This window comes from Alligator sinensis, unplaced genomic scaffold (genome assembly GCF_000455745.1).
Source record: "Alligator sinensis unplaced genomic scaffold, ASM45574v1 scaffold489_1, whole genome shotgun sequence".
In the NCBI taxonomy this organism is placed as follows: Eukaryota; Metazoa; Chordata; order Crocodylia; family Alligatoridae; genus Alligator; species Alligator sinensis.
This window is the reverse complement of record NW_005841901.1, coordinates 2,334,332-2,360,002: the sequence shown is the minus strand read 5'-3', so window position 1 is coordinate 2,360,002 and position 25,671 is coordinate 2,334,332. Positions and strand designations below refer to the sequence as shown.

At 40.7% G+C, this 25,671-nt stretch overlaps 1 protein-coding gene across 1 annotated transcript in view; it reads right to left on the bottom strand.

The window, feature by feature from the left end:
* FEZ2 (fasciculation and elongation protein zeta 2) overlaps positions 1 to 25,671 on the bottom strand; it is a gene marked incomplete at its 5' end in the record, with an annotated part of 58,817 nt that overhangs the window by 16,254 nt on the left and 16,892 nt on the right. The window contains 4 exons of the mRNA XM_006018435.3: positions 96 to 161; positions 2,887 to 2,962; positions 10,043 to 10,123; positions 17,156 to 17,424. Of these exons, the coding sequence (XP_006018497.1) occupies positions 96 to 161; positions 2,887 to 2,962; positions 10,043 to 10,123; positions 17,156 to 17,424 (492 nt within the window). The remainder of the gene's footprint in view (positions 1 to 95; positions 162 to 2,886; positions 2,963 to 10,042; positions 10,124 to 17,155; positions 17,425 to 25,671) is intronic.

Genomic DNA, 25,671 nt, shown 5'->3' with positions numbered 1-25,671 from the left:
AGGAATAGAATTTTTAAATATTTATGTTATATATCACATAGGAACTTAAAAAGAAAGCATGTATTCATTAGCCAGGATCTAACAGGCATACTCACCCTTTAAAATGTAATCTGTTAACAAACTTGGCACTTTCTCACTGTCTTCTTTCATAGCATGTAGGACTAAAAAATATTTTGGGGCAGAGTGGAGAAAGAGAGAAAAAAAGCAATCATTCACATTGTTATTTTTAAATTAAAGAGGTCACAAACAACCACACTGAAAATATTTTTGTAACTACTCAGCTGGATATTAAAACCATATAAGTTAGGAAACGTACAATTAGAACACTGAGACAGAGAATGACAAACACCTGAGTTCTGGTCCTTTCAGATACGTAATACTCAGTATAAGTCAATAGTGAATGCACATGAAGGCTGGAATATAAGTCAACAAGTGCAAATATAACACGTTTTTAAAAAGTCAAAACAGATTATTTACGGATTTTTCCTTTAACAGAGATTTTCTTTTTTATTTATGTGAACTTTCATTTAAACAGTAAAGAAAAGAGATAAAGTATCAACATTTCTTATTTCATTTCACAGCTGCCAACCTAGTTTTGGAATTCTTAAATAGCATCTTTACTGGGGAAAAGTTTTAAACTGGATATGCAAATTAGAAATCTGTTGATGTTTCAATTTTTTTTCAGTTTTATTCCCCTTTATTATTACATTTTATTACACTAACTTTGTCTTCAGCTGTGACTCCTGCAAAGTTGCATATGCTTCCCTAGACTATGTAATGTTCTGAGCAAGTCCTTCACTGTAAGATATGACTACAGATGTTGACTACAGTCTTGCCACCACACTGCTTTTTAGTCTCCCTCCTCCCACCTACAGGTAAGAGAGTCTGTGATTTGTACATAGCAATCAAGGAGGTAGAGGAAGGGAGTTCCTAGACTTATAGGCACCAACTTGTATTTTTGCTGGGCAGGGTGGGGGCGGGATGAATAGATGCTAAAATGATGGACATGTGGAAAGTTTTATGCATTTCAGGTGACAGCCCTCTTCTCAAGGGGGGCCAGGGCCCTCAGGCCCCCACATACTTGGCACCTCTGCCTGGAGTTCATATGGCTACTCATTCTTGAGTATTTTGAATAAATACAGAATTTTTACCTAGTTATTAATATTAGAAAGCAAAATGTTTATTGTTCAGATACAGTGTTAAGTTCTGCAATTCTGAAACACAACTCTTATGTAAAATTTCTTATGGTGACCATGATTTCACTTCAATTTCATTACAGTCTGTGGCAGTTATTACAAGAAGAAACTCTTGAGAAGTCAAAGGCATTAATAGATTTAAATTTTTGAAGACTGTGAGCAACAATGCCACTAGTGCAGTGAAAATGTTAGAAAACTTTACAGGCTACTACCATCCAAGAGGATGCTGCATTTATTACTGAAAATAGTCCATAACTTTTGGAAGTATTCATGTGGTTTAAAGGTAACCAAAGTGCTTGTCAATGCAGAACGTGCAAAGATTTCAAATCAAAGACCTGTCATGCAGCATTAGCTACTGACAACAATGTCCAATAGTTAGTGAGGGATGAATTAAAAAAATCTGTATATGGCAACAACAAAAATCCCAACAAAAACAAAAAAAATCCTTTGGTGAGTTTGATCAACTAGACAGAATGAATCATCCTAGACTAAACCACCTACTGGCAAAAATCCAAGTTCAATCAAATCGACTATTGCAGAACTTTAAAGAATGTAGTTTTAGTTTCTCATTAACAGTTGATCAAATTATTAATAAGAAAATTCTACTTTTATATGAAATGCCTGGTTTACACTTTGAAGTAGAAAGCTATAAAGCTTATGCTATATAACAGAAGATAATTCTGTTGCTACTCTGGAGCAATGAAATATCAGATTAGGTGTTCTCATTATTATCCATCCTGCCACACACACCTGCCGGTTGGTTGATATTCAAATGTGGCTAGTGAGAGGTAGCATTTTGTAAAATATTCTCAGCACAATGATAGAGGAATGTAAGCATCAAAAGTAAAGCATTCTAGTGCGAAGTAGCATTTAATAAGTTTGAAATCCCTTGTGTGAGAATTTGTGAACACTACAGTATATGATAATTAGGAACAGGCTGTTTACGTTGAAATAAGATTTAGTGTTCATAGCTAAAGAATAATATAAAGCTTTAAATAATAACTGAAATAAGGAACAAGTCAGGAAGTTTTTCTTTGAGTCACAGAATCAGGTTTCAACCAGCCTGCAGAAAATAAGACTGCTAACTCTTTATACTACATTTGTATAACAATTTTGTTAATAACCATTGATGATGATACAAGTCATTTTGAGGAGACCTTTGGACCTGTTTTTGAGGACAGGCACTCAAATGACTGTCAAAAGTCAAGCCCTTATATTGCCTCAATTTTGGTCCTTTATGAAAAAACAGGCAGAGAAAAACTATACTAACCCACTGAAACAGTATTTATCTGACAACTATTAAATAACGGGTGTCTTTTATCAACATTTTAAAATCAGTACGCTAATGGTATGTCTCAACTTGTGGTTCACACAATACCCATAGAGAGACAACGTGTTTTGGGGATACAGTACTGCCAACTCTCTTAACATTTGGTATAATTTTAAGGCTCCAGCTTTTGAAGTGAAGTCATTACATGAGACTCTTAGCTTCTAGTTTAAAAAGAAAAATCTAGCCTTCAAAGTTTCAGAGAAAAGCTTGGGAAAAAGATCTAAGTAGACTACAATTTTTTTACTTAAAACCCATGAGATTTTAAATAAATCCCATGTTACTGGGGAATGGATCATGACTCCTGGTTTAACTGTTTGCTAGCATGGATAAAAAAGACTCAACAGGAGAGTTTTTGCTCACTTTTGGTTAATGTTTGAAGATCTTCAACAGATGGGGGTCCATTTTTCTTCTCATATGGAATGACAGTTGTTAAGTACTGTTAAATGAAAAACACAGTTATTTGTCAATAATTTCTGTTATAGCATACCTTTCTTGCACTTTTAAATATTTATTTTGCAGAAATATCAGTTATTAGAATTAAATAATGCAAAAATAAGGAAGTTTCCATAATATATTTTGCAAGAAACTATTTTTAGGTTGCTGTCCTAAATCAGTCATAAAAAATCTGTTTTTACTCTTATCAAATTAAGGAAAATGCTGAGACTTGAAATTATATCTACAAACTGAAATCCGATATGTGGAGTTCCTCATTAATAAAATCTTCATTTGGATTTTTCCTCCCATAGCTGTGGTAACCCAGCAAGAAATACTAGCGCTTTTATTAATGTTAAGTTGTCAACTCTCTAGACAACTTTTGAAAAACATTAAGTTTAACATGAAACAGAAACTACAAAATAAAATTAAGAAAAACTATATTCTCCAACACTACAAATACAAACTGATATTGTTCATACGTATTCTAAAAAGATATACATCATATGAATTATACTAATTATGGTCAAGAGTTCACAAGGTGCAAATACTTAAGTAATTTTGAAACTATTTTTTGCATTGTTTCTTGGTACTTCTTGTTGCAAAGAGATTTTTTTAAATAAAGCAAGACGTTTCTATTAAAATGTTATTTTATAACCTTGAGGCAATTATTTGGGCTTGAAATTTCAGTCTAGTAATACTTCATCCTGCAAGCAAGCAATAAGCAATTTATACTTGGCCATTCGCAACACAAGGATTATCTCATTGGACCAAGTGCCCCAGGCACGTTATTCTTTGTTCTCTTCTCTGGAGATTCTGATACAACATTTTTGGTTAAGCAAACAATGCAGAAGTCAGACTTGTTTTTCCAAAGACTTTTTGCTACTTGGAAACTCTGGACACACACGTACTCTGGGGATGGGGGGGAGCTTTAGAGAGACTCCAAGAGCCGCTCTAATTAAAGCACCACAGTAGCTAATGTATTAGAACCCCCACAAATTCAAAAATTGCGACAGTGGCGGCACTTCAACTAAAGCTTGTTCGACAAACTTTAGTTAAAGCACCCCTGCTGCCATTTTGAAGTTCGGGGATGCTAATACTAGAGGCATGGAGGCTGGCTGGAGCACGGTAATTGCCACGCTCCTGCAGACTCAATTAACCAAGTCTGCTCCAACACCCTGTAATAACAGTGCATCAGAGCAGCCCTACAGCATGTCTACAGGCACCCTCTGGTTCTAAAGTGCCGATTCCAATCACTGTTGTACAAAGCACAGCCAGTAGCAAGAACTGGGCATGCAAAAGTTTATAAAATACTCACAAATTGTATATCATTATTGTTTTTTATAAATTTTGGACAAAGTCATTTGACAGTGTCATAAGCAGCATCTCTAGTTTATGCATCTCATATAAAAATGATATTATTGACATACAAACCAAGAATTCCTATCCTAATAAGATTTCTTTTAGAAGTCTAACTGCATATAAAACCTTGCCAGAATTTAAATGGTTTTCATAGCCTATGTACTTCCAGCTGCCTTGTGTAGCTTTATCTATCCCTTTTTTTTCTTTGCAATTTGTGGTTTCTGTAGACAATTTCTGCTTCAAGCAGTCTGGATGATACCATTTTCATAGGAAAATGCCATTATATTTAATAAAAGTCAACCAAACTTGGAAATCCAAGTTATTTTTACTCATGCCCAGTAGAGAGTGAATAAGCTGGAAGCCACATATACACAGAAATCCACACGCAAGTTGTAGAAGCTGAAATTAAATGCAAACACCTCTGCAGTGCAAATGTAATGCAAAATCCTCTCTGGCTGGAAAGGTTTTGTGAATACAAACATCAAAACTTAAAACGTGAAATACTTTTAAATTTCTCCCCTTGATATTTTATACAATTCCAGATGCTTGGCTAGTCTACCCAAACATCAGATAAAGACAGAACAAAAACTTTTCTTGATGTCATGCCCTCACATAATGGTTTAGTTATCTCTCAGCCAAATATTTTGAAGGCAGTATCAAGAAAAAAAAATAGACATCACTCAAAAACAAATAACTAACTTTAGAAAAGTAATAATCTGAACGCAGAATTTCTACCTGGAAACTCTTGGGTAATGAAAAAGATGCTGAAATTTTACAGCCAAGGGGTCTCAACAGACTCAGAAGTAAAAGATAACAACATTAAACAGTTAAAAAAAAACACATTTCTCTTCAATTTTCTTTCAGCCCAAATGCTTGGGACCTCATTAAGAAGTTAATCATTTTAGTGTGGATGAGATCTATATTCAAGTACTGCTTTGGAATACTATTTTGTCAAGATTGCAAGTATAAACGTATTTTACTTTGTAAGATAAAATGAAGCCCAAAAGACTCCTGTGCAAGTCTCTCTAAATAGGTTTTCCCTCTTTCTGCTCATTTCAAACCTAATGAACATCTAAAGTTCTAGTCCAAAATTTAACATCTAAGATTATAGGTGTTCCTTTCTTGTAGCAAGATGCTCTTTTCTGACTAGTTTGCCAACTTATTTATGATCTAACAGATCTGGAAGGCCCTTTCATCTTTAAAAAGTTTCACTGGCTTAACTCCCTAAAACATCCTATGCAAGTCTCTTGAATCTTTGGGACATCCAGGCAACATTTTTTTTCTTTTGGATGAATTCCTTCAGATTCTAAACAAGGTTTATTATCTCCTCCTCTGTCAAACAGATCCTACCTATTCTGGTAGGTGGGGAGGGAGAGTGGGCGGGAGAGAGAGGGAAAAAAGCAGGAGGAGGAGGGGAAATAAGTGAATTGGCTGCATGCTGCTTGAAGGCTTTCAGTTGTAGAACCTGTTTTGGGGGTTGTGTGTTGTGACTGTGGCTGAGACCTTCCAGCTCAGCTTGTGTTGGTGGCTTCCACCTTTGATTACTAATGATAGATGTTTAAGTGGCGTGCCTTTTTATGGAGGCATGACTGACCCAGGTTATAAGCTTGCCACCTGTACCACAGAGCAGCAAACAGGGAGCCTGTGAAATGTCTGTGAAAAGGAGCTTGGGGGCTTTTCAACCTTTTTTCTTTTTGGCTATGAACTACAAAGAAAAGAGGATGATGCCTACTGACACCAATTGATGACCCAAGGAGGATTAGAAACAATGAGGATAAATGCACATACGACTGCAGGATATATATAATATCCTTGACTGGGCACATGAAAGAGGGTACTTATGCAGGAAATGTTTCCTGACAGAACTCATGGAAGAAATCCAAGGGATAGAGATGCAGTTGGAGTTCAGGCAGGCAAAAATGTAAAGAAAGGGCAGACATATAGGAATTAAGGAAACTAATTAATTAACTGAAAACCTAACTGAATGTTGAGGATGCTTCATACTTCTTATGTCAAAGACACAAAAGCCTTCCAGAATCTGCATCCCAAGTAAAGGGATAGGTGGGGGGATGAGAGAAGGAAGGCTCCAGAACTAACTAGATAAATAATCATGTCAAAAAGAATACTAGGTATAAGAGGGCCTGTAAGGAATGGGAAAAAAAGGATTTGGTTAGCAAAGCTCCATCTTGAAACTTACAAAGTGTAGGGATAAAAGTAACAATTGCCAAAAGTCAAGCCAAAACATATAGGAAATTAAAGTAAATAGTAAAATGCAGAAGTTGGGCCTCTATGCAGGGAGGATGTTGGAGGTAGGGAGTTAAGATTAAAGAAACGACCCTAAAACTCTCTAGGTGGGCTGCGCTGCCCCACTGTCCACTCTGAGGTGCACATGCAGTTTGCTGCCAGCATGGAGCTGATGCTGGGGCTATGGAGCGTGGCGCAGCTGTTTGCCGCCTGCCTGCTGCTTGCTGTAGCTGCCCAGAGCCCGGGCTGGCTACAAACAGCTGCACCAGGCTCTGCAGCCCTGTCACCAGCTCTATGTCAGGAGCGGGGCAGAGACCAGGGCTGCGCTGCCTCAGGCCCCTCCCCCACCGCCCGCTCCGACGTGTGCCTGCATGCACCGATATAGAGCTGATGCCGGGACTCCAGAGCCCGGCACAGCTGTTTGCGGCCTCCTGGTTGTGGCTGGCCCTGGCTCTGGGTAGTTGCTGCCAGTTGGGAGCCCGGGCCACTCCCAGCAGGCAGCTGGGATGCTGCAAGCCCTGCTGGGAGTAGCCTGGGCTCCAGCAGCTACCCAGAACCAAGGTAGCTGCTGACAGCCACAGAGCCCAGGCTGGGGGCCAAGGGGCAGCAGGGCTGGGGAGCAGCAGAGCTGGGGAGCAGGGGCAGCAGGGGCTTTGGGTGGGGGGCAAGGGGCACAAGCAGGGAATCCAGCCATATACCCCCTGCCCACATTTTGTTTTTCTGGCATGACAGCACTCCGGCACCTTCCAAGGTAGGCATTGTGGTGTTTTTCAGCACGTCAGCCAAAAAACATTGCCTACCCCTGCTCTACCTTGAGTTGAGCAACTGAGAATGAAAATCCAAGGTTAAAAATGGTATGTTCAGTTCCAGAGTGGAAGAGAACCACAGTCTAATAGGACTGGTGACTGCCTTCCCTAGCACCTGTGCATAAACCAGTTTTCACTAAGCTAGCAAAAAAGTTATGAAAAATATCTTTTGTCTTCCAAGCACGTGCACAGTACCACTGGTACATTAAATGGAAGAAAAAGAACATGCTAGTTCCTTCTCAAAGGAGAAGGAATTCATGTATTGATAAAATAACCTGTAGCTAACAAAAGCTCATGACTCTAAATAAGTCAGTATATAAGGTGTCACCCTATCCTGCCTTCTGCCTAACTTCAGACTAACATTGCTAACTAATAGCAAGACCAATATGGATAGCTTTCCTTTAGAAAAGGCAGAATTATCAACATTTTCTTTTCACTAAATTACTTGCAAGGTCTCAGGTAAACCAGGTCTGCTTTCAACCCAGACCTCCTTTTCTATAAACACATTTTTAACTTTTGCAACTATAAGTTGAGGTAGCACATGGAAACTAACTGCTGTCTACACCCTTCATTCTACTGTACCAAAACTTGCCTTCTCCAGAGTCTAGGACTCCCTAGGATTTCCACATCATGCTATTTCCAACTTGAGCTTAGGTGTCCCTTTCTCTCTGAGGTTAGAATAAAAAAAAAGAAAGAGAGCTCCATCAATCAACCCTTGACACTTCCGGCAGTCCTTATGGAATAAACAGTAAATTGCTTGTTCTTGAGAGAACAGCTAGAATTAGATCAACCCTTAGTTTTGCTACATTTAAAAAATCTTGCTGTTTATCAACACCATAAATCAGGGCTGTCCAACTTCTAAAAAGCTGGATGCTGCACTAGTGGGGCCATGCCCCCTTGCTGCACTGGGTGCCTCTGCACCCTGCCAACACACCATTTTCTCATCCCTGCTGCACTATGTGCCAGGGCAGTCCACCTCATCCTCAGCTTCCCAGCTATGCGCACTAGGGGTGTGCGAAACGGGCCGTATCCGATTTGGATTTGGCCTGAATTGGGGACAGTGATTTGATTTGTTGATTCAGATCAGTGTCCTGATTTGATTCAGCCGAACCAAATCTGAAGATTCGATGCTGATTTGGAGAATCAGAAATTACACAGCTTTAAATGTGTTTTCTACATACCTCGAAGTACCAGGAATGGCTCATAAATGCTGAGATGGTGGGGCAGATGGAGCATCCCAGAGGAGCATGGGGTGGCCCCCCACGTGCTCGGCGGTGAATCCCCCACCGCTTCCCCCTAGACCCAGGAGACACCAGTCACTGAGCTGGGGGGTGGGTCCCCCGCGCACTCCCCAGTAGATCTGGAAGTGGGCTGGAAGTGCTTCTGGTCTACTTCTGGGTCCACTGCTAAGCCCGCTGGGGACCCCCAGCATCTTGGCATTCATGAGCTGCCTGGTACCCTGAGATGCACAGAAAAAACATTTAAAGCTGTGTCTGTGTCCAAATAATTGAATCTCTCTGAATCTCTCCAAAATGATTTGGAGAGTTCTGATTCAATTCAGAGAGATTAAAGGGTCTCCTGATTCAATTCGGATTCAGAGATTCGGCTGCTGAATCAGGCCAAATCGAATCAGCAACTGAAGCTTCACGCAGCCCTAATGGGCACCGCTGCTGCACTGAACCTCTCAAGAGCCCCAGGCCATGGGCTTCCCCAGCATTGCAGGCTGCACTATACTGCATTACCTCAACTCCTGGGTTGGGGAAAAGGAAGCCAGAGGGAGACACATGTGGCTGTAGAAGCAGCTAAAGCAATGGGGAGGGAATGGTGGTTGGGTGGGAGCCCAGGGGGTTACAATTTAACCCCTTGCAAGCCACATGCAGCCTGCCAATTGAACAGCCCTGGCACAAATAACTAAAATACATATTACAGTCTTAACGTTCATAATGTAAGCATTTATGGCCTACATTAAAAATAAGGTAATGAAATATTACAGTGAGAGATAAGATAGAAACCTCCCTGGTGAAGTACATTTAAAAATTGACAGCTACTTACTGTAACAGGCATAGTCTCCTTTGAGATATATTCTCATAAATAATTAATTAGCATACAAACTTACCTTTGAATAAAGTATTTTATCCAATATATTTATATTCCATATAACTGGCTACTTCTAACATAACACTTCTAACATCATCAAGGAGGAATTACACATGAATTTTCACAGGTACAATTTTTCTCTTCAGAAGAATGGATTCTGGCCACTAAGGAGGAAGGAAACCCCATTCTCATAGTATTTTAGATGTCATCTTGCCTTCTTAAAGCTTAAAACTGAAGTGTGTTAACTATCTGAATTACTTTTCCATACACATGCAGTTCATTTCAAGCATGCATTACTTTTTTTTTTTAAATTGAGGATGCGAAAATACAGGTCTCCAAGGCATCATATTTCAGTGCCCTTTGAAATTTTGATTGGTCTTTGCCTACTGAGGAGAGAGAGACATAATAGGCTGATCACAGCCCTGAAGACAAGGAGAATTGGGGCAGGCATACCAGCACTTATTTTTCAAAGCACTGATTATAGGTCCAAACATGCTAGTATTACCATCTTTCTTCATTTTAATTTTTATAGAAACCAGCAGACAAAGAAAGAGGAAAGAGGCATAACCCAGCACCTGTTTCTCTCCACCTGAGTTTCCAAACGTGTGGCGGAAGCCATTCTGAATGACATTTGATATCCCTTCCATGCTGAAGCGCTAAAAAGTAGCAAAAAAATATGGCAGAAAAAAAGGAGACAGAGAAAGTTCAAAGACTATTAGTGAGCGTTTACCAAGTCAACACAAGAAAGATCAGACAGAGACAAGCTGTTAGAATATATTAAGCACCGTTGTATGCTGTTCATATGCAGAAGAAAATTTTAAGAAAAGTTTAATATTAATTAACATTGTGATTCTAAGTATTATAAGACCTGATTGCATATTTTCATCATATATTGAATCAGAAGCAAAATTTTCATGACAGACTCAATGTTGACACATAAATGCATTTTACTATTCAGTCTATACAAACGTTGTTTTTAAATAAGAACCAAATTTTCAGACCTTTTTAAGAATAACTTAAATAACGTAAATACATTGAATAAAATTCTCCAGAGTTCAATTTCAGAGTATACCTATTTTTATGAAATTATTATTGAACCCTATTGTATTTAGAAGGATCCTTCTAACATTTAATTTTCTTAAAGCCTAATGATATATTATAAATTTATTTTTTGAATTAACACACATCAATTGACATTCATTCTACATGAAGCATGTTATGTGTTTGTGCTTCCTCTGCCACAGTAACAGCAACAAACTGTATCCCTGGAATGATGCTGATATTGTAAAGTGCACACAATTAGTTAACAAAATATACATATTAATTTCAAGCTCCATCAGAAGTATGTGGAGACCAAGCACAAAAAAAAATCAAGTTTACTCTACCAAATTTGTCTTTTCATAGATTTCATAGACATTAGGGCTGGAAGGGACCTCGGAAGATCATCGAGTCCAGCCCCCTGCCCAAAGGGCAGGAAGTCAGCTAGGCAGGAAGAAGCTTTTGCAGTATTTGCATTCCATTCTTATTGAGTGAAGGAAAGAATAATAGATCCACACTTCTGACATTCACCCTGAGATGTGAGATTCAGAAGCTAACGAACTAAAAAAATTAAAAACCTCAGGCTATCCACAGAGACCTGTGATCACACATCCACACACACCTGCATTTATTTTTCAACGGAAAATAAAATGCTATGTTAATGTAATATTCAGTGTAATTTTAAACACAATGAAACATAGAGGAAATATATAAGGTCTGAAACCATCTTAACTCACCTTCCTAGAATATATGCAGATGTTAAGTGCTTTAAATAGTAAGTCTTAAAAAACCTCAACTAATCCTCCTAAGTATCTTTGTGAAATAAGTAAGAAAAAAAAAAAAAAGAACTTCCTCATTTTACAGATGGAACAAAAACCCAAGAAAGAGGAAAGTAATTTATGTAAAGCTGATCAGAAAGTTATGGGTAGAGCAGCAATTACAATACTTGATAATTACTTATTTTTAAAAAATATTTGGTTTAAAATATATTTATCTGTTATTTACACTTGCTCCAGTAAAAAGTACATTATATTTTCAAATTTTGTATCAACTAAAGCAGTGTTGATGTAAATTTAAAATGCAAAAAGCACAAGGGAACCTTTAAAAAAAAAAAAACCCACAACCTACCACTTTATGATATCCTATGTTTGAGCACTAATAGAGTGAATTTTATAAAGGTTTAAAATCAGCTAATCTCCCATTTGTTAAAAGCAAGCTATACTAATTCTCTTTTTCCAAGGAATTTATTTCCCTGCAACATTAGTCTTTTTTTAAATTAGATTTCTGCTAAACATACTGGTAGAAAACAAGAGTGAAATTGAATTGTATTTAGTACAGTGTTTCCAATCTTTACCTTGTCACCAATTTACTTTTTTTATTGATTAAATGATAGTGATTTAGACAACCACCATGGCTAAACTCAGTACAATAGCCACTGTGGATCCATTTATAGCAAGTTATTACTATAATGAACGCCGCCTAGCTCTTAGAAAGAGATTTTCAGCAATGATTTTAAAGTACTATCTGAAAGGTCAGTATCAGTCTCTTCATTATAATCATAGAGAAGCAGACCCAGAGAGAAAAAGCAACTTGCCCAAAGTCACCCTGGAACCAGGGTCATAGAACTGTATCACGAAAATTTTAACTTAAAGTAAATTTACACATTCAGATTATGGAGAATACAAGGTTTCATGAACTCCCCCAATTCTTTACATTTGGAAGATAATCTCAATTTAAACATAAATTGCTTTTTCTATGACTGAAACAAGAACTCCCAGAAAGGTTTTAATGCTCTATTCATTTCTACAGAATCTTTACTGAATTCTAATCAAGACACTTAAAGTTAAGACTTCCTAAAAACATAGGCCAACCTATTAGTATGCATTATGCCCAGACAACTGTATGCTTAGTCTCAATACCACAAGTACTGCAAGTGTATACACAAAAGATTTTGGAGGTGATGGAGAGAAAGCTACTTTAATAAACTACTGGATTTTAATGAAATTCAAATAGCTTGCCAAAATGAGAGATATCCAAACTTTTGCATATTCAAAGACTCTTCAAAGAACTGAGCAAGGACTGACTTAAATCCTCTGCAAGCAACTACCTTCTCCCACTGGAATATCACCTAACTTGGAATAATTTTAGAGCAGGGGCAGTTAAGAGTTAATCAGGTTTCAATATGCCTTGTTAGAATGTATGAACTGCAACTACTTTCATCAAAACACTACCAAATCTTTGAAGATCTCAGATCAGGGCCGTCCAAAAGGTGGCCTGGAAGCTGCATGTGAATTGTGAGGAGTTAAATTGCAGCCCTAGCTGTTGCTCCCACCATTGCTCAGGCTGCCTGCAGCACCAAAGCAGCAACTGGGGGGCTCCATGCTCCCCCTCCCTCTGTCTTCCCTTTCCTACACAACACAAGTGCAATGTGTAGCAGGGAAGCTTATGGTTGGAGAGATAAAGGCAAATCCAGGAACTGTCTCCAAGGTCCATGGCCCCTGCTGACAGCCCAAGCCATGGGGCCCCTGGACACTTAGAAGTTGGGACAGCCCTGATCTTAGATAATGCAGTTCATGTTTAATCCCACCTTTTATGCATGTTTCATTAGAGAGAGAGGTAGTTAGCCACGTTAGATTAAAGTCAGGCAGAAGCCAGGGTAGATTTGCATCTTATAGACTAATTAAATCAGAGATGCATAAGTTTTTGTGAAGCAAGCTTACAAAATATCACTGATTCGGTTCATCTATAAGGTGCAAATCTACCCTGCCTTCTGATACAGCCTAGCGAATGTTAGCAGCTCTGAAAAATCAAGTGCAGTGCTAAAACAAATCTTGCTTCATTCTTTCAAAGATAGCATCCTCCTTCCTCTTGCAGGAGGCAAGCAAATATTGCCTGAGTGACATGTTATGGATACCCCCTACATGGAAGGTCATTTGGGAGATAGCAAATGGTGGGTAGAGGGCAAGATGACTTACAGATAACATCACAAGAACATTCTAAAACGCAGAGAATAAGAGTTTCTTCAAAATGCAATACACATTTTTGAAGCAATGTGACTGAACATCCAATGCCTCAACTTTTCTACAACAGCAGAGAATTCAGAAGTAAAAATTCAGAGGCAAAGCATCAATGAGAGATAACCTTTTTGAAACTAATGGATAGCTGTGTCAGAGGGAGTGCAACAAACGGCTGCTGGTATAGCAGAGGCAAGAATCAGCCATTTTAAAGCACCGAGGTACTAACTGACTGGAAATTCAAATTAGAAAGGTCTTCTTATTCTTAAAATAACAACTAAAAAATACTGAAAAGTGGCAGGTAATCATGTGCTTAAGAGACAAAGTATATCTTCTCTAGTCAAACAAAAATGTATTAGAACAAAGAAAAACCTCATACAGTAAAAGCTCTGTTATCCAGCACCTTACAAGCTGGCATGTTCTACTAACCGGCATGCCAGCTTGTAAGGTAAAGTGAAACTGGAAGTGCCCACCGTGGCACTTCTGGTTTCTCTGAGCCCCCACAGCCCAGGGGAAAGCAGCCTGTGCTGCTCGGTCCTCATGGCCCGGGGCACAGTAGGCTGCACAGGGCCTGCCTCCCTGTCCCGCAGGGCCCGCGGGAGGGGCAGCGATGCCCCGGATGCGGTGAGAGAAGCAGCGGCCCGAACAGGCAAGGACACCTGTTAAGGCCACTCAATTAACCAGCATATTTTGTTATCTGGCATCCCCCATTCTTGGGGGATGCCGGATAACAGAGCTTTTATTATACTAATATTACAGATTATCACAGAGTAAAATGTGCTCTGCAACTGCATATCCAGGCATATCCATGAAGATAATCATCTGAGAATGAGAGGCCATATTAATCTAGAATACACTCAAGTCACTTGCATTAACTCTCTAGAGACTTTCAAATTATTTAGCTTACTGCTCAGTTGTTGTATCTCAATCCCAAAGATGAAGCCCACAAGATTGGATTTATATATTTAATTTGTGCTTAGGGAACACCATTTACATTCTGGAGACATGCCTGTTAACTACACTTGAGCATTTTCTGATCACTGAAAGATTAACAGATCCCTTGATGGAAAAGGACTCATTTACCCAACAGTAACAGAACTCACAAGTGCATAGCTTTGTGTTAGGTCAGTATGAGCCAACATTTTTGGCAGGTGCTACATATTAGCCTCACCCTCCCTGTGTGCCACTCTGACCCTTTTATTGATCTGTTTCTCTGGCTTCTGCTCCCTGTCCAATCTGCCACTGTATGCTGCCTGTCACCTCCCCAATCTGCTGTGTGCCACACAAGGGCTGCCGATACCACTTGTGATACCCATGCTGCTGGTTGGCCACCCTTGTTAGTGCACCAGTGTAAGCAGAGATGACTGTAGCAGGGTGCAGGGCCTGGGGCAAATCAGCCTGTGCTGGACCTGGATGCGGTGGCGGGGGGGTGAGCAGTCGGACCTAAAGCTGGCCCGGCACCATGGGGCCCCCCAAAGTATGGGGCCCAGAGAAGTCACCCCAATTTGCCCCACCTAGGGATGGCCTCGAGTGTAAGTTGCCCTGCTCTTTACAGTTTTAATGAATAGTAGATGAAAAATGAGCTGTTTTGAAATTATGTATCACCCCAGCAGTTAAAGGAGTTTGCTATCTATCTTTACAAAATATAGTTAGACAGCAAACAAAAAATAAAGGCAGTTGAGGGCTTGATATAAATTTCATTTATTATGTTTATATCTTACTTCCTGTACTTCCCTCTTTTTTTTCCTTTTTTAATCATCACCTTCTTTTTTGTTCCTATTCTGACTGCTATATAAAATCAGTATTTGGCAACCACCACTACACAGCAGCATCAGGTTGAAAATGCTAAGGAAAGCTGCCTCAATGTGATGCTAATTGTGGTAACCATTTAGTATTGACTTTTTAATGGCTTTTATAGTATTCACAGAGAATGGTTTCTTTTCATCTAAGGTAAAAGATGCCTGAGGAAACTTTGATTTTTAAATATATAAATTATATACAGTTTTGAAATATTAATCAAAGTTTTTACAGAGGCAGGTTCGTGCTTTATTTTATTTTTAATGTGGACTGAACAGCTGCCCTTCACAGGCAATTATCAATGTATTAAATTTATACATCTCTTAATCATCAATTAAATACCCACTGTTCACTGTATTTTCTCTTATCTGGTATGCTCAGATCTGTTATGCAGACAGTGAGATTGGCAAAAATAAAGAAATACTGCTAGTTAGGATTATCAAAAAGTAAAGGAAATATCAAAAGGGATACGCTAAGAAAATGTATCAACCAACCATTTCCCCAGCATAACATGATTCTACTTGTTTTGAGTCAAACTATAAATATGATCTTTAGACAATCATGTAAACTATCTAAGCACATCTTTGTGTCAGCTTTGCTTATCAACTTTTAGTTGTAGAAATCCTTTTTACTTCAAAATTAAAATTTCTTTTTAAATTCAATTGTTGTTGCTTTGTACTGACTAAACTACTGCGAAGTATTCTACATACCCCCTCTTCTGCTTGGTCATTAACAACCATTATAGTATATAACTGACAAGTATAGTGAAACACATACTTCTGTTATTATCAGATCAAAGAGTTTGGTAATATCATACTGTGAAATCTGTATTCACCTTTTCTTCCCCAGTGCAAGGAGTTATAAAAATTTAGATAATTATTTAAGTATGACACATACATGACACACTACTGCAATTAATCACCAGATGAACTGCACCATTTACTGAAAGTTTGCACAAATCTACCTTTATGCTATATTTTCATCTAAAATCTCAAGACTACAAAATATAAGTATTGTCTACATATTACCACCCAAAAAATGTAAATGATGCACAAATGAAATTCTTTTGCTTGGACCGTGTCTGATTGGCTTGCTGTTCATCAACAAACAACCAAAGGAAGAAAACTTGCAGAGTTAAGCTAATAAGAATTACAGAAAGAAAACGGCTATTAGATAACCCTAATTTCCTCCCAATATGTTTTTTCCCCTTTATTTTCTAATACTCTACCTGATCTAACTTTAAAAGACCTAAGTGGATATTATTGTAGGGCCAAATTTGTCTTTGTAAATTTGTACTATTTACTTCCAGCCTGATTTTACTTCCATTCAAGATCCTAGGAATTTTACTGGGATAAGCACAGAGTCTATATTTCTTGCTTTCTTTCAGTCTCTGGACACGAACTCCGTTCATCAATTAACCATAATCTGAACAGGAATATTGTACTTCCTTTCCTGCATGGTTAACACTGATATACATGATGCAGTATGTACAATCAAAATTTACAGACCCTTGGCTTTAGTAAAATGAAGCAGGAAAAGAGGTATGAGCAATGACCACTTCTGAGAAGTGCATACTTGATTCCAACTCTGAGTGTGAAAAACAAAAGTTTCTGTTCAGAGGCTAGGAAAAGTTACAATTTGGCAGGTAGGAATTACAAAAGGAAATGTGTCATGACAAGACGACCCTGGCCTTCCCTGTTTGAAATATGGGGAAAATATGCACCATGCACTTGTGGTAGAGCTATTACTTCCTCACTGGATGAATGTATGACATTAAGCACATAAAGAAGTGCAGTTTTGCATGCATCACTTTGCAAGTAGATACAAATATATTCTTACTGTTCCAGGCATATGACCTTTTTCTTGTTTGCCATTTTGAGGGCTACCATTTTTCAGCTTCTTTTTCTTCTTCACTGATTCCTTGTGCTCTCTCTGTTTGTTTTGTACTTCAATGAGAACAGAAATGAAACTATTTTTCACTTCTTTCTCAAACTCCAGCTCATCTCGTAGAGCCAACTGCTGTACAAGCTCCTCAGAATAATCCTTAATGGCAGTTTCAATTTCTTCGAGCAGTTCATTTAATTCAGCAACAGACAGTCGTTTTACTCCTATTGAAAAATAATTAAAATAAGAAATGAAAAATAGTCTTGCATAATACCTAAAAGTCATCTGTCAAACTTTAGGCATATGAAAATAACTAATAAAAGGATTGGTAAGTCATTGTAGGTAGTTACACTTTCAAAACCAAAAAACCCTTCATTTTTAAACTACAGAAAAGAAAATAGGTTGTGCTATTGGGAATATCAAAGTACACCATGATTTTTTTTAGGTTCTTGGAATACAGAACTGAAGAAATAGCCACAACTTTTGATACCCACAACGTTTATAAAGAGTAAAAAATAATCTGCAAATTCTAGGGAGACAGCTGTCCCTAAGGAAAGCATGGCAAGGCCTCTGCCCAAGAATCTCTCTCTTGATACTGACAATTGTGTTAACTATGAGCTTGTTCCTAAGATTTTCAAGGGGAGAAGGGGAAAATCATTAAAAAGATTATGGTAGAACAACCCTAGTCATTTCTGGAGTCCTTGGATTGCAGGCCTGTTATGATGAAGAAACCATACAACTTCTACTGGTTGATAAAATTCTCCCTAATTATTGGTATTGAGAACATGTCTGTGCAGATTATTTTAAGACTGGGAAAAGTGTTTGTTACCAGTGAACAAGGTTTTGCTAGGCTTGCAGATGTCAAAAGTAGATGGTGTCATTTAACTGTTTTCTTCCTGAAGGGAGCTTCTAGAAAGTAGTTTTGGAAAATTACCCATCTACTTTGAAGGACTTTCTCTAAAGGGGAGTAACAAATTTTCTTTACAATTCCCTCCAGTGTGAATCCCTGGTCATTTAGTACTTAGTTAAAAAACAGGATATGGTATATTAAATAAGACTACTACACACACCAACATTTGGCTTTTCTATTTGGGCTATTGTGGCAGAATATATGACCATGTATTTTTTAAATGAGGGACTGAATAAAGACTAGCTAGCTGACACATTCAACCTAGACAAAAAAAAAGAAGCCAGAGAAAGCATACATGAGAAAGTTATTCACAACATAGCAGCTTTTATCCAAGAAGTATATTAGATTGAGTGGCCTAGATTGTAAGTATGGCAAAAAAGAATTAGCAGAGGTGTTCAAGCTAGAGCTTGTGCACTTTATAAGCAAGGATGGCGATGAAAGGATGTTTTGATGGGCTGCTTTCAGCCCCTGAATTTACTTACCCTATTTAAGATCCCACATCTTCATAGAATTGGGCTTTCTTAGCCACCACCACCACAAAGCCCATCTTTTTAACTGGCATTTGGGGGCTGGGGGCTAGTTCAATGAGAACAGAAATAAAACTATTTTCACTTCTTTCTCAAACTCCAGCTCATCTCGTAGAGCCAACTGCTGTACGAGCTCCTCAGAATAATCCATAATGGCAGTCTCAATTTCTTTGAGCAGTTCATTTAATTCAGCAACAGTCAGTCATTTTACTCCTATTTAACTAGCTAAAGGGCTAGTGAAATAAAGAGGAGAGTTTACTTTAAGCTTGGTACAGCCGTGTGAGTGCAGCTCATGCCTAGAAGAGGCAGTGCATTAAGTTTGACCCGGCTTGCCCAAGGTCTGTACAACTCACGCACTTCATTTTGGCTTTTTGGTGTTTTTTTCTTAATAGCTGATTCAATCAGCTATTATATAATAGCTGTATCTAACAGCTGATTGAATCAGCTATCAGATAAAAGTGCCAAAAAGCTCCACTGAAGCGCACTATCTACACAGATGTTGGAAGAGCTGGGTCACACTAATGCAATGCCTCTTCCTGGCAGACACTGCGCTCACACAGGGGCACACCAAACTTAAAGTTTAAAAAGCACTGTTTGTTTTTTTTCACGTCTGTAAACAGCCCACACGCACATCTTTTAACTCTTCTCTTTATTTAACTAGCCTTTTAGTCTACCCAGCCAGACTGAATTAGCTTTTAGATAAAAGCGCCAAAAAGCCTAGCTGAAGCACATGTTCTATACAGACACTGGGAAGCTGGGTTGAACTAATGCCCTTCCTCTTCCGGTAAAGCGCTGTTTTGTTTTTTCCCCCCACATCTGTCAGCAGCCATGTCCTTAATGAAATGGGTATCGCTGTATAAAGGGGGCCAGTTAATACTGTAGATTTTGTTATAACATTATTTTAAAGTAGACAGAGTATTAAGAACTATGGATAGATGCTGAAAAATTCAATTAGGCCTATAATAACTCCCACAAGTACAAGAAAGTAGAGTGAAAATGTGATTTTATTTCTTAAGTCACCTAAGTAGACAATTTTATTGGAACTAGAGTCTCTTTATTCCTTTGCTAACAGGGAAGCATCAGCAGTAGGAGCAGGTATATTTTCCACACTGGCAAGGAACCAGAGGGTAACATTCAAGTCCTCAGAGTAGATTAAGCCTAAAACTGGTTTGGAAAGCTTGAAGCAACACAGTTAGCCTAAAGCTATTCAAAGCTTTAAACCTATTTAAATTTCCCATGGTCCTTAAAGTTGTTTAGAATATTTTAAATCATTCTAAATATTTGGCATGTGGCCTGCAGCCCCTTGCAGCACAGCTTTTTGTTTGTGATGTGGTCTGTCAGCACCTGAAAAATTGTTGCTTCAGCATATCCAATTGTTGAAGTCAAAAATCAGTGCTGCCCTGGTCAAATCCTATGGATGACATCAATGGCAACAAGGAGATGAAGTTCTGCAACACTGTTTAGTGCTATGCCAGATATATACAGTAAAACAGGTTTTTGTAATTCACAAAACTCATTATGCTGTATGTACTATAATTCTGATACAAATATATATATATAAATATATATATATTAGTTTTTTCCCCTGTTGCTTAACTTCTATTTCTGTTTCACCGTTTTCTAAGGTCCCTTCTAGGCTAAGTACAGACAGTCAAAGAGTCTGAGCCTGAATCAATTCAGTCTTTGCAGGTTAGTCTAAACTGCAGAAATTAAACTGAGAAACAAGTGAACAGACATTCATTGATGATTCAGGAAATGCAGCCTACAGGCCAAAAGCCAGTGAGGGGTGCCAGAGCATGCCCCTCAGCCTGTCAGCCACTGTCAAAGGAAAGGGACTGAAGCTCCAAGACTTTTCCCTACTCCCTGCTCAAGCAGAGGGGGCATGGCCAGGCCCCAGCCCTGGGCTAGCACCTGGAGGGTAGGGGTTTAAATCCCCTCCCTGGCTGGGTCTGCCTAGGGGCAGGGCACAGTGCCTGCCAGGCTTCTGCCCCCCCACCCTCTGTTTGTGGGAGGGTAGATCCTGCCAAACTGAGGAGGACAGGGAAAAAGACAGTGGGACTGAATTTATTAAAGCTTGAACAAGAATAGTCCTTCCTCTGAAGTCAGCATGTATTGAACAAAGCAATTTGCAACCTCAAGCACATAACAAAGAACCAAAAATCTTCACTTGTTAAAATACAGCCCAGTAAAACACAGTGAGAGCACACACAACTTAGTCTAACTTAAAAAGGAATGTAATAAACCAAAAAGACAAGAGAAAACCTTGCCTATGTCTTATGTAATCCTGACGGCAGAGTGTCTCCTTACAGCCAGGTATTCAGGAAGTCTTTCTTGGGGAATCAGCAGGTGGTCTTAGGTGTTTTACTGGAGACCCCATAGGTCCCATTTCTACTTGGGTTTTTACAAGTACATTTGCACCTCCTTCTCCCTCTTGGGTGCCTGGACATTAGTATGTTTGTCACCTATATCACCTTTGGCAGGTTTCTCATGCATTCAGTGTCTTGTATCTCTTCTTAGGTACTCCGGTCTCGTACCTTCTACAGGTTCTGCTTTATAATGTAAATGTAGCTCTGCTTTCTTTGGTCACACCAGCCTCAGCAGTCTGGGACCCTCTCCTGTTCCCTTAGCTCTGCTTCCAGCACATACATATGATGATTGTGCCAGGTCTTTGCCAACACCTCCCCCTCAGTCTGGTCCTGCAGGGCTGGGCCCTGTGCTCACAGGTGGCAGGAGACGAGTCTCCTCAGCCCTGGTTCCCCAACTTCTTCCCCCTCCCCCATAACCTGGGGGAGCTGAGGGGAAGTAAACCCTCTCCCTTGATCAACTGCTTGCCTGCCTCAGTCTCTGCCAGAGGTGGAAGGGGATGGAGTCTGTTGGTCTCCTGCCAGCCCCCTATCTGCCGGTAGTCCCTCTCAGGCTGCTCCCCTCTCCCTGCTCCAGCTTCAAGGGGAATAGTCTGGCAGGGAGCTACCCCTCCCCACACCCCAGGCAGACCCAGCTGCAGTCCCCAGCCAGGTTTCCCACCCCTACCCCCCTTGTCAGGCAGCCCTCACTGCTCTGGCTAGAGAGCAGAGGGGCAGGGCCAACCCTGCTCTCTGGAGCAGACAGCACAGTCCAGCCCAGGGCTGATTTAACTTGAACTAGGAAGTGGTCTGGATCAGTAGTTTCATAAACCAGTTTGACCTAAATCAGTTAAGTCTGATACTACATTCAACCAGGTTTATCTTAAGCCAGTTCCTGTTGTTTTGAAACTGGTTTATGTGCACTGAGCTTCTGTTCTGTTATAGATTTAAACCAGCTTCTGATCACTTAAACTGGTTTATGTGTAACTTCTGTCCCTAGCCCTAGTCTTGTAGGAATCAAGTACTGCAGTATTAGGGCAATGGTTATCCAAAACAGACACACTATAACTGCTTAGTTCTGAAAGGCAAGATGAGATTTATTGAGTAAAGGAGATCCTGGGGCCAATCAAGACCAGAGAAGGATAACGTAACAGCATCCCTGATATGTGCTTGGTATTGCTAATGCTGGAAGCTACTGGCCTATCTAAAAACTGTGTAATCTTTGAAGGACATCTGTTTTCGCACATCTATTCCTAGCTCAGGAGGGAAGAAATAATTCCCCCCATCCCCTATAACAGGCAGAAGGCAGCTGGGGGCACTCATAGATGAGTCTATGGCCAGGTATAGTTATTACACATAAACAGGGACATACTAAATACATGATTTCATGGAAATCGTGTAATTGTCAGTCTCCCGTGAAATAGCCAGTTCCCCATGAAAAAGCATGGGGAACCAGCTATATTAAAAAAAGATGTCTCCTCGAAGGCTAGGAGGGGGAAGGGAGCAAAGTAGGAAAAAAAAGGCATATTGCCCATCTCCTGAAGTCCAGGGGGGGGCGGGGGAGGGGAGGGCAGAAAAAGTCCCCATCTCTGTCTGCAGAAGGTGAGGGGGAGAGGAGGGGAGCAGGGAAAAGTCGGTCAAAAGTTCCCTTCTCCTGATGGGGGATTTGAGGGGGGGAGGAAGATGACGACAGCTGGAGTGAACTCAGTCCAGAAGCCAGTCAGGGGTCAGCCTAGGAAGCGCAGAGGGCTTTAAAAATGCTTGAAAGCATGCTGCTGCAGCATGCCTGCTTGCTCATGCCTGAAAAACAGGTATGATTGCAAAGAAGCCAAAGACTGCCAAGTATGTGTCAGTGGCAGACAATGCAAAGTAGTATCCTGCAGGTACCCTACATGCAGATGGTGACAAAAAAACTCTTCTGCACCACCTGCAACCTGGCCCTGGATGTGACTAGGAAAGGCACCATCAATTGGCACCTGGAGTCAGAGGTGCACATGAAAAAGAAAGGTGTTGCAGGGGTTGACAGTCAAAAGAAGAAGCAAGCAACCATGCCCTCCCTCTTCAAAAAGGGTGTGTGCAGACGAAATGGGGACCCTAAGTTGAAGTAGTGGGTTTAAAAAAAAACTGCTTCAATTTAGGGCTGATTAAATCCCCGTGTTGTGCACACACCCCGATGACTTACATGCCTCTTTGGTGGGGAGGGGAGGGCAAGCTGTTGGTGGGCGGAGCAGTCCCTGGGCTGCAGGGGTGGGGGTGCTTCCCTCTGCAGCAGCTGTGGTCCCCCCCAGGCAGCACCTAGACTAAGGCGGTCCTGGGGGCACCACAGCCACGGAGGGAAGCACTGGGCCCCTGTGCAGCTCAGGTAGGCAGAGGAGGCAGGGACGCAGAGATGAGGCTCGCCACTTTTCTGGGGCAAAGCCCACTTCTCCAGGCTGCTGCCAGGCTGTCTGCAGGGCTTCCTGCAGAGCTGTATGGAGTCTGGTGCTTTGCTCCACAGCTGTAGGGGCAGCAAACTAAAACTCGTTGAAGGAGTTTTAGTTTGCTGTGCCCCAAGTCATTTAATTTTACACCGCCAAATTTCTTACAGCCGCTGGAATTAATGCACAACACGCTGCCGAGGCATGCAAACACCAACACCATTAAAGTGGTGCAAAAGCATTTAACCTGCTTTAAAGTGTCGTGCACACATGGTGCTCGTTTCATCTACACCCAGCCGAAGATGACAGGCAGCAGGCTGGCAAGGCAAGAGGCAGCATTTTTCCTTATGGAGGCATTTGCAGCAGTGAACATCTTGCTGGAGAAGCTGGATCACCTGAAGCTGAGGGACTACCTGAAAAAAAAAGGTGCCAATGCTGGCAGTTTTCCGTGTGCTAACAAGCTACGACAGGACTGTCTCCCTGCAGTCATCATTTTGCACACTGAGTCCACAAAGGCTGTCCTTTCAGAGTACAAGTCCTTTTCTGTTGTGGCTGATGAAGCCACCGACCCTTAGGAGAACCTCCTGCTGCACATTCTATTTGTACCAGGGAGCTGGACTGACAGGGACCTCCCAGTATTTCAGGCTGAGCCAGTCCTCCTCTCCTCAGACAATTTTTCCACCATGTCTCAAGCCATAGTGAAGGTACTTTGCAACACGGCATTGACTTTAACCAGGTCTCAGGCTTCCTCTCCAACAGTGCCACATACATGTGCAAAGCTTTCTCTGACATGCTCAAAAGAATGCTGCCCAATGATGTTCATGTCACCTGCGATGCACACATTCTCTCTCTAGTAGGTGATATCTGGTGCACATAGTTCCCTGAGGTGGGCAGCCTGTTGTCCTCCTTCAAAAAAGCCTCCAAGCACTGTCCAAGGTGTAAGATCTGCTACAGGGACTCCATTGCCAGTCAACATGGGGACCCACATGCCACTGTGTCCCTGCCACTGGAGCCTGTCCTCACCTGTGGAACTTGTGGTTCAGTGCGGCCCATTACCATGCCAAACACATGTAGTATTACTAGCAGTCCGTGAGCGAGAAGTTGGATATTGTGCCCAACTCGGTGCCTGCTCAAGCACTGGTATCTGTTGGGGCAAGATGACCTTCAGGATCAAGTGACGTTTGTTGCTGAGAATGACACTGGGTTCATGGAGCTCCTGACATGGTTTGAAGGCAGGCAGGGTGTGATCCATTTGGCATATAACAAACTGATGAACTTGATCAGCTGGATGGAGGACAGGGCATCACAAAAGCTGTCAAGTTGTCCTCAGGAAAACCAATGGAGATGGGAGCTGTTCCAGATATTGGTTGAGTTTTATAGCTATTACAGGTATGATCCATCCCTTCCACCATGGTTCAGACCACCAGCTGCCCCATCCTATATGCAGTTCACATTTTGGACCCCAGTCAGGTATTTCTGCTGAGATGAGACCCTAAACTTCTGAAAGCAATCCCGGGGTGGGGACAGACCATGATGGTGATTGTGCCACTGACAAACTACACAGGACTACCAGATGCCTGTGAGCGTGCCTGAATTTTGGGACTCCGCCCATGACCAGCTTCTCCACTTGTACGCCCTGGCCAAGCTCTGTCTAGGCATCCCAACAAACTCAGTGGATGCTGAGTATGCCATCTCTGCCTACAGACGAGCATTCACCCCACAGAGGCAGGTAGTGTCCCTCTCAAAAGCAGTTGGGTGCAGCATGGTTATGTTTGACTCCTGAACAGTCTCTCTCAAGGTTAGCATGGGTTCAGTAGCATGCTCTTGTTAACGTCCTGTAACAAACTGTATATACCTGATGTTCCTTCCAGTTCATGTTGTGCATAGTACAACTTCATTTTCCTAAGGTCTTTCTGTGTATAGTTTAATTTAAGTGCTGACTTAATAAAGTACATATAGTTGGTATTAGTATAGTACTGGTTTTCCTCTTTAATAACATTTACACTTGGTATTTTTTAAAATTCATTGTCTCCGTTGCTTTATTTTAGCCAGGTAGCTTGCTTTACAACTCAGCTGGGTACGGGAATTGTTTAATCGCCAAACTTAAATTGTTTGTTTACTCCATAATTTTTGCCAGCCACCCCTTGAAGAGGGAGAGAATTAGTGAATTAACAAGGTAGGCAGCTCCAGCTAGGGCTTTCAATCCATGCCTGGGAGGGGTGGGAGCTGCAGTACCCCTCATCCAATTAGAGGCATTTGGGGGGGGGGGGGGGAT